The following is a 13,659-nucleotide window of genomic DNA, read 5'->3' on the forward strand; positions in this document are numbered from 1 at the left end:
CAGATTCATCTAGATTCCTTCAGATTCTTCCAAAATTCCTCCAAGCGAATGGGGTCATTGGCCGCAAGCCGGCGGCGGCCGCGGGACCGGGCAACCATGTCGTCGTCGCCGCGCTCGACAAGAACCGCAACCTCTGGCTGGCGCTCGACACCGGCTGGTGTGCGCGGGGTGCTAGCACACAGGCTGACAGTCCAGGTGATGACGAGTCGACGACCATCGTTAATTTGTTTGGTTTCGTTCATTACTCCCACGGTGAACAAGAAAACAAGGAAGAGAGCTCTGGCACGGACGAACAAGAAAGCCCCGACGGCCGTGTCCTCCCTTTCCCTTTCTGTTAGCCAGAATATCAACCCACCCTCCAAAATATCTGCCGGAACCAGCTGATATCTTGGTGGGTGCTACACTGCTGCCAGCGATCCAGTGCCCGTGACCAACCACGCCCCATCTGCTAGCACGTAGCCATGCACGGCGGCAGCCAAGATATTTGTTCGTGACAGCCTCCAGGTTCCCCTTCTTAAACCCTTGCTGTTAGTGCCACTGCAGCCAGCCAGAGTCTCATTCCATCACAGCTCACACACACTGCTGAGCCCCTTCCATACCCTGCAGCAAGAAACTTTCAGCCATGGCGACCACCGCGTCCAGCCTCCTCAAGTCCTCCTTCGCGGGCTCCCGGCTCCCGTTGGCCACGCGCACGCCATCGTCGTCCGTCGTCGTGGCCACCCGGCGCGCCGCCAGCGGCCCCATCTGCGCGTCGTCCGTCTCCTCCTCCAACCCGCCCTACGACCTGACGTCCTTCCGGTTCAGCCCGATCAAGGAGTCCGTCGTCTCCCGCGAGATGACCCGGCGGTACATGACGGACATGATCACCTACGCCGACACCGACGTCGTCATCGTGGGCGCCGGCTCCGCGGGGCTCTCCTGCGCGTACGAGCTCTCCAAGGACCCCACCGTGAGCATCGCCATCGTGGAGCAGTCGGTGTCCCCGGGCGGCGGCGCGTGGCTGGGCGGGCAGCTGTTCTCGGCCATGGTGGTGCGGAAGCCGGCGCACCTGTTCCTGGACGAGCTGGGCGTCGCGTACGACGAGGCCGAGGACTACGTGGTGATCAAGCACGCCGCGCTCTTCACGTCCACCGTCATGAGCCGCCTCCTGGCGCGGCCCAACGTGAAGCTGTTCAACGCCGTCGCCGTGGAGGACCTGATCGTGAAGAAAGGCCGCGTCGGCGGCGTCGTCACCAACTGGGCGCTCGTGTCAATGAACCACGACACGCAGTCGTGCATGGACCCCAACGTGATGGAGGCCAAGGTGGTGGTCAGCTCCTGCGGCCACGACGGGCCGTTCGGGGCCACCGGCGTCAAGAGGCTCCAGGACATCGGCATGATCAGCGACGTGCCCGGGATGAAGGCCCTCGACATGAACACCGCCGAGGACGAGATCGTGCGCCTCACGCGCGAGGTCGTGCCCGGCATGATCGTCACCGGCATGGAGGTCGCCGAGATTGACGGCGCACCGAGGATGGTCAGAGGAATACTCCTGGCGCATTGCGTTACCACTCACTGAACGAGGAATTCATGATATAATTGTTCGTTGCAGGGCCCGACGTTCGGCGCCATGATGATCTCCGGGCAGAAGGCGGCGCACCTGGCGCTGCAGGCGCTGGGCAGGCCCAACGCCGTGGACGGGACCATCAAGGTGGTGTCGCCGGCGTTGCGTCAGGAGTTCGTGATTGCGTCCAAGGACGATGAGGTCGTGGACGCGTGAGCGCTGGCCGCTGGCAGGAGCGCTCTGGGTTTTTATTTTTTGGACTTTATTTACCTTGTTGATGACTTGTCAAATGAATTCCCTTCGCTTAGCTTTATCTCGCTAGCGTCGTGTTAGTAGCACGTCATGCCACGCCATGTGCCCATGTGTGCTCTGTCACGTGGGGCCACTCGTGGAGTCCTACGAACTGGCAGAAGGAATGAGAGAAGATGCAAATTTGGAATAATAAAATGCATGGTTAATTGCCTTGTTGGTTAGCATGCACGTGCATCCCAAATTCCCAATTGCTTCTGTTCGGTGCCTCCCGACTGGATTTAAATGCTTCCTGCGTGCCCTCTCTCGATAACAAAACTGTTAGAACTTGCAGGAACGACCAATAGCTGTCTGACTGTGTCCAATATACTAGAAGAGATCCATGCTTTGCGTGTGTTGGGTTGCGTTTATTCAATAATTCTGGCTACAAAAACCTCAAGCCTGTGCAAATCAATGCAACCTAGTAGTGTTTGGTTGTTAGTTAAGTCTATATTGACAAGTTTTTTGTTTTGTTGCCTAATATGGTTACCACTTTCTCTGGCTATGAAAATAAGTCAAACTACCTCAAGCGGTGAAGCCTATCCAAGTCAATGCAATCTAGTGATGGTGTTTTTTTTTTACAAAAACCTAGTGACAATGTTTGATTATCATGTGCTAGCTAATCTTGTATTGATGAGTTTTTGTTTGGTTGTCTAGTTTGTCTGGTTACCTCTTCTTTACTACTATGTTTTTATCTCCATCACCTACGCCGTCTCGGTCCCAGGGGGAACTCGCGCTGCAACTTCGTTGCCACGTCGTGGGGCTGCACTTCGCGCTGTCCATAGTCCTACGGTAATTAGTAAAGGACCGGTCATCATAGGGTTGGCCTATTCTGCTGGTATTAAAGTCGGCTGATAAGTCGATTGAAGCTGTTTTATTATGAGAGAAGAATACTATAGATTATAGCTGATAAGCTGGCTGATAAATTCAAGCGAACATGCCCTACTCAGTCATATTCCTAGGCCACGTTTAGTTCGGCCGAATCAGCGCTGCCCGAACCACTGTAGGTACAGTGTAGGTACAGTGTCATTTTGTTTTTATTTGGTAATAATTATCCCATCGTTGACTAATTAGGCTCAAAACATTCGTCTCGCAAAGTACAAGCAAACTGTGTTGCGAGACGAACGTTTTGAGCCTAATTAGTCAACGATTGGATAATTATTACCAAATAAAAACAAAACGACACTGTAGCTACACTGTATTTGGTAATAATTATCCAATCGTTGACTAATTAGGCTCAAAACGTTCGTCTCACTAAGTACAAGCAAACTGTGCAATTAGTTTTTGATTTCGTCAACATTTAGTACTCCATGCATGTACCGTAAATTTGATGTGACGAAAATCTTCTTTTTACATAGTGTCAAAGTTAGAAATTTGGTGGAACTAAACAGGGCCCTAGTCGTACTCCCAAGACAATGGAGGTACACTTGGCCATAGGCGGAGCCACGTTTGGGGCCATCCTGGGCTCCGGCCCCTTTGCCGTGGGTGAATTTGCAAAGGATCTGCATGCATCTACTCGCTGCTGCACATCTGCATGGCTGCATGTATAGTTTATTTGCTACATGCTTGGGGCCATCCTAGGCTCTGGCGGTCTGGCCCCTCTTTGCCGTGGGTGAATTTGCAAAGGATCTGCATGCATCTACTCGCCTGCTGCATATCTGCATGGCTGCATGTATAGTTATTTGCTACATGCTCCTTCTCTCATGTTTATTTAGTATAAGCTTGGTTGTTTGCCTCATTGTTACCGCTTCCGTTGCCACGCTAATTGGCCATCCTGCCTCACAAGTGCCATGCCATCCGAAGCCGTCTGTCCAAAAGTCCCCAGACTGTGATTCCATAGCTAAAATCTAACATTGATCAGCAGATATATATATATATATATATATATATATATATATATATATATATATATATATATATATATATATATATATATATATATATATATATATATAGAACTACTATCCTGTAGCTGGCTACAGAATAACTTATTCTGTAGCCACTTTGAGTTACGATAATTACTATGCTATTTTACGAGATTATAGTAACTCCTTACTAAGTGGTTTAATATAACGTTATGGTAAATATCCCCATGTGTTATAGTAACCCAACTATCGTAAATATGTATTTATATTATGGTAAATTAGTATATAAAATTATAGTAAATGGAGGTGGCTACAGAATAACTTATTTTGTAGCCGGCTACTGAATAGCCTCTCCCTATATATATATATATATATATATATATATATATATATATATATATATATATATATATATATATATATATATATATATATATATATATACTTGATTCTATTACCGAGCAACAAAGCCAGCATGACAACGTGACAAAGCTCTTGAGGTCCGACATGTGAGGATCCTTCACCTATGAGTCTATGACGTCTCTTAACTAGGAATGGAGTTGTTCAAACGGAAGAAGCACAAGCATCCAGAAGATTAGGTTTTAGTTAAAATTTGGGCAGTGCCTATATGCTTGAAGCATAATCGTTCTCTGTTAGATCAAAGCCGGTTTCCTATTAAATTGATCCACACTCTTAGCAAATTTGTAGCTAGAAAAAAAGAGAGAGAATTTTTTAGGCAGATGCGCTATGGGCTCCATCCCCCTTCTTTGAGTTTTAAATTTTCTAAATGACCAAAGTACATTTTTTAAAATATTTTATCTGTTAGCATCTTAAAGATTTGTTTAGAATGTAGAAAAGAAAATCTCGTTTCTATATTTGGTGCGAAATTTAACTGGTTCTTACGAAAATTCGCAAACGGGCCCAACCGTCCAAGTGGAGTGGCCAGGTCTAGGACAGCCGAGGTGGGCCGTAGGGGCAGTGGCAGCCGATTTGCATAGGATACTACGGTTCGTTTGGGCCTTGTTTAGATCCAAATTTTAAGTTTTTTCACTCTCTCTATCTCATCAATTTATGGACGTATGCGTGGAGCATTAAATGTAGGTAAAAAAATAACTAATTGCACAGTTTGGTTGTAAATCACGAGACGAATCTTTTGAGCCTAGTTAGTCCATGATCGGACAAAGTTTGTTAAATACAAATAAAATATGCTATAATATCCGGATGATAAAAATTTGCAATCTAAACGAGGCCTCGGATACTTTCGGCACTGACCTGATCTGACCCACTGTAAAAAGGCAGGCCGAAGCGAAAGGAGCAGCAAATTCATAGGACGGACATCGGACACAGTCCAGACTTCGGAGTTCGGAGCTGATGAGAGCTGAGACCGGTGCACGGTCGGCGGTCCGGGCGGTTGTGTTGATGAAATTTGGGAATTTGGTTATCGTAGTATTTTTATTTTTATTTGGTAATTAGTATTCAATCATGGACTAATTAGGCTCAAAACGTTCGTCTCGCGATTTCCAATAAAATTGTGCAATTAGTTTTTTTCGTCTATATTTAATGCTCTATGCACGTATCACAAGATTCGATGTGATGACTACTATAACACTTTGTGGGAAAACTTTTTGAAACTAAAAGACCTCAGCCCAAAAGACAGGAGATGGCAGGCGCACATGCATCCGGTCTTGCAGTCACTTTGCAGTCGCACTGACGGACATCTGGCTCGGATGATGCTACTGCAGTCTTGCCGTTGCGGTCCCATCTCCATTTTTTTTCTCTGAATTTTTTAACAGAACTGAATATAAATGGATAATGTTTCTGCAGCAGCAGCACTCTCTGTTCCGTTCAAGTTTATGAAACGGAACTGGCAAGTGCTGCTTCCTTGTTGGTCCTTCTTGACCCCTCGTAGTGTTTGTTGCTCAAAAGAGTCCGTTGCATTCGCATTAGGGTAATAAGTCACTGAAGCCTGACAGTGACACAGTGATGGTGACCTCAGTTTCTGGATTAGCCGTTGCAGCAGCTTTTGAAATGAGCCTTGTTCAAGCTGGAAACAAATGGCTACGACGTCGCAATCACTCACGCGTATAGTGGCCGAACGTTGATTTTCACTGACAACTATGCTGGTTAGGTTAGGTTAGGTTAGGTTACCCTACTCTGCTCGATTCAAACTGCTAATCCTATTTTTCAAACCACGGCATAAAAGGTGCGTGGACAATTGGACAGCCGCCAGCCGGACGGATACGGCAGCACTTGTCGTGAGGCATCTTACGTCAACCTGTAGTGAGTGTCTAGTACGTACGCACTACTCTCGGTGTCAGTGTTCAGTGTTCATCACAGTTTGACAGCACTTCATGATCGAGGACGCCAATAATAAACAAATCAAAGACCGCCGTGTTACAATTTCTGAAATGTTAGCATTTGTTTGGCTATAAAGACTGTGAGATAAGACGAGGCGATCCTTTGTTCTTAGAACCAGAATACAGAACACAGGTTGAACGTGCAAACTGGCCGGCTGGCGCGATGTACGTAGGGGGGGGGAAAAAAGAGGATCGGAAGGCCTCTCTCCAAGCTCGAATTTCAAAATTTCAAGCAAGGCAATTCGCGAGTGTACGATTTTGTGCGCAGCGATGAATCATTTTCACAAGATTCTTATGCTAGGCATGGCCTTTCAGGCTTCAGAGAGTAATCGATCCTTCAAACTCTTGTTCAAACGTACAGGAGCGGCCTAGCAGGAGCGTGGACCATCATATGAGTCACACGAACTCACCGCTCGCATGAAGCATGCATGATGCAACTCATGAGTCCCATTCATGTTCATCGAGAGAGGTTGAGGGATGAAAACTCAAATGGAGAAATACAGTGTATTTACAAGCTAGGAGTAGGCACCTTCTTGCCCTGTTCGTTTGGCTAATAAGTCATGACTGACTAATTTATTACGAGAGAAAAATACTATTCTTTGGCTGAAAAAATATGACTTATGAGTGAAGCGAACGTGGCGGTGTCCTGTCCATCCGGGTCTCTCGCGGAGTTACGGTCGTTGGCCATACAGCACCACCCGACGCTCGTATATACAGTATACACGATGGGAGTATTACCGTATACGTATGTGGTGGTGGAAATGGTGACGTCAAATCATCTACCGTCTGTACACGCAACTACGCAAGCCAAAGCATGGGTTTAAACTGGCATATACGCCCATGTTCATGTGTTATTAGGTATGTAATTTATAGTCCTAACTCGTCAAAGAAAAAAAAAATCCCGAAAAACGTAAATGGGTGAACCATGACTAAGTTAACCAACCGAAATTTGAGGCACAGATGCGTGCGTGTGTGTCTATACATTTAGGTTGATTTGGTATACGGAGTAGATCCAGATTCCTGTAAAAATATTTTGGATTCATATTTTTTAGAAAATGTTTTTATGACAAATTAGAATTGCTTTATGAGACTATTTAGCTGGTAGTATGGACTCTGATTCACAAAAATAAGTTCCTTTTATTAAAAAAAATCATATAAATGAAAATATGTTTTTAAAAAATAATTTTTATGGACTAAGAACAACTTAAATACAACACATTTTTTTTGAGGAAAAAAATACAACACATATTGACTTGTTACACTTGATTCTTGGCAAATCAATAGAACAGGTACGCGGACTGAGAATCGAAACCGTGAGAAAACTAGGTACTAGCCGTTTCTGAGTTCTAACATAGAAAACATGAATCGTTTATGTTCTGATTCCTAGTCCAGAAATCTCGTTTGGCATTGATTCTTTTGATTTTCAAGACAAACAGATTTGTTTCAAATATCAAGACACACTCTTAATAATATAAATATTGTTATTTTTTACTATAAAGTTAGTTAAATTTAAAAAAAATTAACTTATGGTGACTCTAGGATTTATTTACTTTGGAACGGATGGAGTAGCTACTTAAGCCTAGAGAGACTATACATTATATTATACAGAGAGAAATATTATCTGAATCTATACGGCTACTACCTTCCTCTAGAAAAAAGGTTGTGATTATAGCTCTATCCCAAGTCAAAAATTTAAAGTTTGATCAAGTTTATAGAAAAATCATCAATATCTATAACACAAAATAGATGTATTATGAAAATATATCTCATACCAATTTACTCACACTTGTTATGTATCAGCAAAGCCAGAATAGATTTGATAAAGTCGAAATAATTTGACTCAATACTATTTTAGAATTGTAACTTTTTTAGACGGCGGTAGTATTACTTTATATTTTAATTTGATTTCATGGTTTCCAGAGCGGTTTTTCTCTAATCGTTCTTTGCGGCACGTGTTCCAGTGACGAGGAATAAACACTCTCCAGCCTGTGCAGTGTGCACCCTGCACTCTGCAGCAGTCCAAAGTCCAAACGCCAGGCAGTCCCACGGTTCCGTTCCGTTTTGTGCCAGCAGTCGCAGTTCAGGGTCGGTTTAGTTTCTCATTTTGATCAAATTTTTTGCTGTTTTATTATATCTTTTGGTAGAATGGATCTAAAGGCCTGTTTAGTTCTCCATTTTGATCAAAACTTTTGCTGTTTTATTCTATCTTTTAGCAAAATGAATCTAAACACTATAGGCAAAAACAACAAAATTTGGGCGGCAAAACTTTTAGCATTTGAAAGCGAAGAGGCCCAAAACTGGATAAAAAAGCGTCTTGGGAGCACGTGTTGTGTCTGTATGGCTAAAGTTTTAGCCTACATCTAAACACCAAATACCAAAAGTTTTACGTCAAAAGATTAAAGACAAAAAGTTTTGTCATTTGAAAAACAACTAAACACCGCCTCAGTTCCCAACAGTACTTTCCCTTCCATTCACGCCACCGCCCGACCTTTTAAAACCCACCACACCTGCAAAAGAAACTCCTCTCCTCAAGTTCTCACCCACCCGGCCCGGCAACCCAATCTGCCAACCATCACGTCGCGTGCCGTGCGTCACCGCCTCCCTTCGCCTCGCTTCTCCCCGCATCCGCTGCGTTGGCTGCTTCCGGCCCTCCGGACCCCGAGTTCAAAAATTCCTCCATTGGCGCCCAAACGCCAAACCCTAGCCTCGCCCCGGCCCGCCCCCTCCAGCCGGCCGGGCTCACCAGTCGCCGTCGCACGCGGCGGGGCCCGCAGGCGGAACATGCGGTGTTCCGAGCCATGGCGTCCGGGCCCGATCTGAGCTCCTCCTCCGGCGCCCCGGCGGCCGCGGTCGTACCGGACGCAGCGCCGGCGGCCGCCGCCAGGAAGGACCGCCACATCGTCAGTTGGAGCGCCGAGGTTCGTTTCTAGTACTACTGTCAGTCTAGGCGTGTTTGTGTGCTCCGCAAGTTGCTCAATTCTGCGCCGCGTGCCTTTTCTCCCCGATTTTTGGTGCCTCGGGTTTGGGATTGGACCCATGTATGCAGGAGTACGCAGCAATTATTGCGCTTCTTTTTTGCTTGAGGAGAGAAGGCGACTTTTTCGCTTTGGGGCTAATCCGTGTAGAAAGGATTTTTCTCTTTGGTTTCTAGATTCCGTACCTAATCTTGACTGTTCAAAAAACTATCCCGTTCCTGACTACCAGGACGTATGTTCAGTCTTAATCCTACTTAACTTTCTATCGGCTTGTGATATCTCGTTTTGAATTTTGCGCATTTGCTCAGTACGTATGTTCAGTCTAAATCCTACTTAACGTTCTATCGACTTGCGATAACTCGTTTTGAATTTTGAGCATTTGCTCTCTTCTGATCCTCTTGACGTTGCCTTGGGCTGTGTCTGCGGTTTCTCCTCTACGATTGAATTCTTTATCTTTCTACCTGTAGGAGGATGGCGTGCTTCGTGCTCAAATCGCGCTTCATGGCACTGATAAGTATGTATTCAGTATTCTCTGCAGACTCAAACCGCGCCTTCTCGTTGCTTTGTTTAAACTTTTAATCACTGCGATTTACTTTCCTTTTGGTAGCTGGACCATTATAGCGGCACAATTCAAGGACAAGACGGCCAGACAGTGCAGGAGAAGGTGTGCACCACTTTCTTCTAATAGAGGAAACATTGGTTAGGATTGTTGCGTTCCTAACTTTGTTTGGATGTTTGTTTGATTCCATTTTATTTGTTTGGTTGTTGCTGCAGATGGTACAATTATTTGAACTCAGAGTGCAAGAAAGGTGGGTGGTCCAGGGAAGAGGATATGCTTTTGTGTGAGGTGAGATCTTGATGTCTTCTAACTGCAGCTTAATTGCTAGATCTGGGCAGTGAATTTGCTTGAAACTAGACACTGTTGCATCAAATGCTTATGGTTTCCAATTTCCATGGAATTTAGATGCTAGGCTTCTCTGTTGTTACTTCTTTAGCGACCTTTGACAGTTCAACACAAATGATTGTGACTGGAGTTGAAAAAAATTACAGGCTGGACCGCTGGAGCCTATCCTATGCTGCATGATCGCAGGTTAATAATAGGTTTATCTTGTGCTTTACCAGGACACATGACTGATCTGCTCTTTAATAGATTAGGGAGCCTAGAAAGGATCATGTTGTAGTGTATCTTGAGATTGTGCATTATATCATGATTTGTGTGGTATCAGTTCTAATCCTTTAGTTTTTCTGCACTTGTATTTTGGTAGATTTTGTGGTGGCACATGGGAATTAGAAACCTCCTGTACAGTTTGTTTTGCCGTTATCTTCAAAATTGTTTGTTCTTGCTGTAAGCTTCTAAACTGTCCAACTGTATATTCTTATCAGCTTGTCACTGTTATGCAGGCTCAAAAAGTTCTTGGAAACAAGTGGACTGAAATTGCAAAAGTTGTCTCTGGAAGGTGTGTTTTTCTTATTGGATTGCTGTTTATTGCAAGGTGAAAAGGATAAAAATGAGATTTGTGAACTAAGGTTTATGGCTTATGTATTTTTGGGTTTGGCTACAACAGAACTGACAATGCAGTGAAGAATCGCTTTTCTACCCTGTGCAAAAGGAGGGCCAAGGATGAGGAGCTATACCAAGAAAATGGTGTGCCATGTTCCAACTCAAATGCAAAGAGGGTTCTCACAGAAACAGAAGGCCTGACACCAGGCGGAGTTGCCTCCTTGCTACATATTAAGCAGATGAGGTATATAAAACACAAGCTGAACTTACATTTTCTAACTGATAAGCATCTTAATGTCTACATATTGTTTGACCTTTTTTATCGATTCTGCTACAAGGTCTTCCAGTTCTGATTTAAAGGAGAACCTTGTACCAAATGTGAGATTATTTGAACAAGAAAAGAGCACACAAGATGCCAGGCAACCTCTTGCTACCATTTCTTCGAACAACCAAGATAACGTGGATACAGTTAAATCCCAAAACTGTGAGTCCATTATCCTTGATTCTGAACATTTTATTTTACTTGTATGTCTTGTGTCAGTGATTGAATCATTTCTGTGCTGATAATTTCAGGTGTGAAGCGGGAGGGTAATTTTCTGAACAAGGATGATCCAAAAGTTGCTACTTTATTGCAGCAAGCTGACTTGCTTTGCTCCCTTGCAACAAAAATCAAAAGTGACAATACAAGTCAAAGCTTGGATGAAGCTTGGCAGGTATGTATGGCTGCACCAACTTCCTGTTACGAAGTTCTCAGCTTAAAACTCTTGGTGCTTTATTGATAGGTAACTGTTTTTATCCCTGACATTTTCAGCAACTGCAAGATCATTTAGTGAAAAAAGAGCACAACGAAGTGCCAGAAAATAGTGGGTCTGAAATAGGTTCACTCCTAGAGGAACTTGATGATTTAATTGTAGACCCCTATGAGAGTAAAGATGAAGATGAACAAAAGTTAAGGTAATTTGTGAATAAACGCCCTTCTTTTTTTTGTCAAATATGTCGCTTCAGTTGTTGACCCATCATTATTTCCAATGCAAAGCGAGCACATTGGACAAACTGATGTGGACAATGATCAGTGTAATGGTTCTTTACAAACTAGCATAGAAGTAACATCAAATATGGTCCCAGAGGAAATGATGGAAGATTGCCCAGTAGATAACTGCAAAGAGGATAGTAGCCTTTGTAGAAACGTGCTTTCTGGAAGTACGGAACCTTGCCCAGGTAACTTATGCTATCAATCGCAACTTAGGTAGATTCTTATCTACATCAAAGAAAGGCTATCTAAATTGTTGATTATAAAACAGGTGCAAAGATACCAGCATGTGGAAATTTGAGTGAGGACCAGGTTGCTGAAGATAGCATGCTTCAACGTGTAGAATCTACATCTGCTATTACAGATATTGATGATTTAATCATAGACCTGTATGAGAGAGAAGAGGAAGATGAAGAAAAGTCAGGGTAAATGATGGATATTTTCTCATCCTTTCATTCATAATATTGCTTCAGATGTTGATGCATCATCATTCCAATTAACAGGGAGCATAATGGACAGATTGATGTTCATGACGAGCAGTGTTTTGGTTCTTCGCAAACTATCATGGAAGTGATATCAGACATGGCCCCTGATGAAGTGATGAAAACTTGTCCAGCAGATAACTGCGAAGAACATAATAGCATTTGCCAAAATGTGCTTTCTGGAAGTATGGAACCTTGCCCAGGTAACCTACACTATCTATCATTACTTATCTATATTCTATTTCATCCACATCAGAGAAAAATTATTGAAAATTTTGAGGCTCAAACAGGTGCAGAAATACCAGCATCTGAAAAATTGAGTGAGCTTGCTGAAGATAGCAGACTTCAATGTATGGAGTTTGCATCTCCTGTCCTGACAAATTTTGAGAGTAAAGACTGTGGAGAAACACCAGCACCACAAAATCTTAATGAGATTGCTGAAGATAGCAGGCTCCGATGTATTGAATTCACCTCCCCAGCTCACACAGTTCTCCAAGATAAAGCCGGTGCAGAAAACTTTGCATCCCCAAGTTTTGCTGTGGTTGCAAAAGATAGTAAGCCTCCATCTTTGGAATTCACGTCCCCTGCTCATACAGTTGCAACATTCCAACCATATGCAGACGACATGCCTACCCCAAAATTCACTGCTAGTGTAAGCTTTCGTTTTCCATGACCTGTGCCTGAAATTCATATTTGGAAATATTGTTGTACCTGAAGTAATAATAAATATGTTGTTAAAACTGCTCACATTTGTATTTTTCAATCTTTTCAGGAGAGGAATTTTCTGCTGTCTGTGATAGAGCTGACCTCACCAGGGTCAAGGCCTGAAACTTCTCAGCAGCCATCTTGCAAAAGGGCTCTTCTTAATAGCCTTTGAAATGGGTTTGCATAAAATCCCAACACCAAGCCTTCTATGCCCCTCAGCATAATTTGGCTACTCCTACATGCATGAAGTGTGCCTACCCTCAAGGGTTTCATAGTTTGTTTTGTTTGTTGTGTATATAATGATGCATTGGTGTGGTTGTATTAGCATACAGGAATGAAAGGGTGGTGGTAATATTCTTCTCTGGGTGCGAAGAATAAGTAATATTCTTTGTGTAATTAACTCTTGTAATTCTTCTCTGGGTGCGAGTTATCAGATTGCTGTGTAGTGATGTAATGGCTTTCCTTTGTTGAGCTTTTGAGTTGCAAGAACCGACATACAGGGTATGGCTGTATGCTTTATATGGTTGGAAACTTGATATTCGGTTGATAGACTGCGTTCCCTGCAGCTGATCAGACACTAAGTTTGCTGTCCATTCAGAATGAAACTCATATATATATTGTCCAGACCTCCAGATATGTTCATCTTGTCACGTGCTTTGTCAACAAAGACCACAGTAATCCGATCTGGTACACTGGCTGTATCATACTTGCCGATCTGGCAAACTGCCTGTATGGCTGTATCATACTTGCCGATCTGGCAGACTGGCTGTATCATAATACTAGTTGGCTGTTAATATTTGCTCTAGTGAATCAAAACGCCTTAGTTAATAGCTTGAAATGAACTATTTAACTAATGAAAAGTTATTAACTGGCTTTCCTTCAGCTACCAGCTAACAATTAGCTGTCTGGATCC

The 13,659-nt window shown here is 43.7% G+C and overlaps 2 protein-coding genes across 3 annotated transcripts; both read left to right on the forward strand.

Moving 5' to 3' along the window:
- Nucleotides 1-536: 536 nt before the first annotated feature.
- LOC136552773 (thiamine thiazole synthase 2, chloroplastic-like) lies at nucleotides 537-2,246 on the forward strand. Its single transcript, XM_066544338.1, has 2 exons — nucleotides 537-1,516; nucleotides 1,592-2,246. Exons 1-2 carry the CDS (start codon nucleotides 623-625, stop codon nucleotides 1,757-1,759), a joined length of 1,062 nt encoding a protein of 353 aa, XP_066400435.1. The 5' UTR covers nucleotides 537-622; the 3' UTR covers nucleotides 1,760-2,246.
- Nucleotides 2,247-8,578: 6,332 nt separating this feature from the next.
- LOC136552774 (uncharacterized) lies at nucleotides 8,579-13,200 on the forward strand. Of its 2 annotated transcripts, XM_066544341.1 has the most exons (14): nucleotides 8,580-8,971; nucleotides 9,496-9,542; nucleotides 9,636-9,692; nucleotides 9,803-9,875; nucleotides 10,430-10,485; nucleotides 10,594-10,773; nucleotides 10,868-11,013; nucleotides 11,103-11,242; nucleotides 11,341-11,483; nucleotides 11,566-11,747; nucleotides 11,831-11,984; nucleotides 12,063-12,244; nucleotides 12,332-12,693; nucleotides 12,814-13,200. In XM_066544341.1, the coding sequence occupies exons 1-14, from the start codon at nucleotides 8,852-8,854 to the stop codon at nucleotides 12,916-12,918; spliced, it is 1,947 nt and encodes a 648-aa protein (XP_066400438.1). In that variant the 5' UTR covers nucleotides 8,580-8,851; the 3' UTR covers nucleotides 12,919-13,200. The 2 variants fall into 2 exon arrangements, with proteins under 2 accessions (XP_066400437.1, XP_066400438.1); XM_066544340.1 differs by having other exon boundaries at nucleotides 8,579-8,971; nucleotides 9,496-9,692.
- Nucleotides 13,201-13,659: the final 459 nt, after the last annotated feature.

The sequence above is a fragment of the Miscanthus floridulus genome, chromosome 4 (assembly GCF_019320115.1).
Source record: "Miscanthus floridulus cultivar M001 chromosome 4, ASM1932011v1, whole genome shotgun sequence".
In the NCBI taxonomy this organism is placed as follows: domain Eukaryota; kingdom Viridiplantae; phylum Streptophyta; class Magnoliopsida; order Poales; family Poaceae; genus Miscanthus; species Miscanthus floridulus.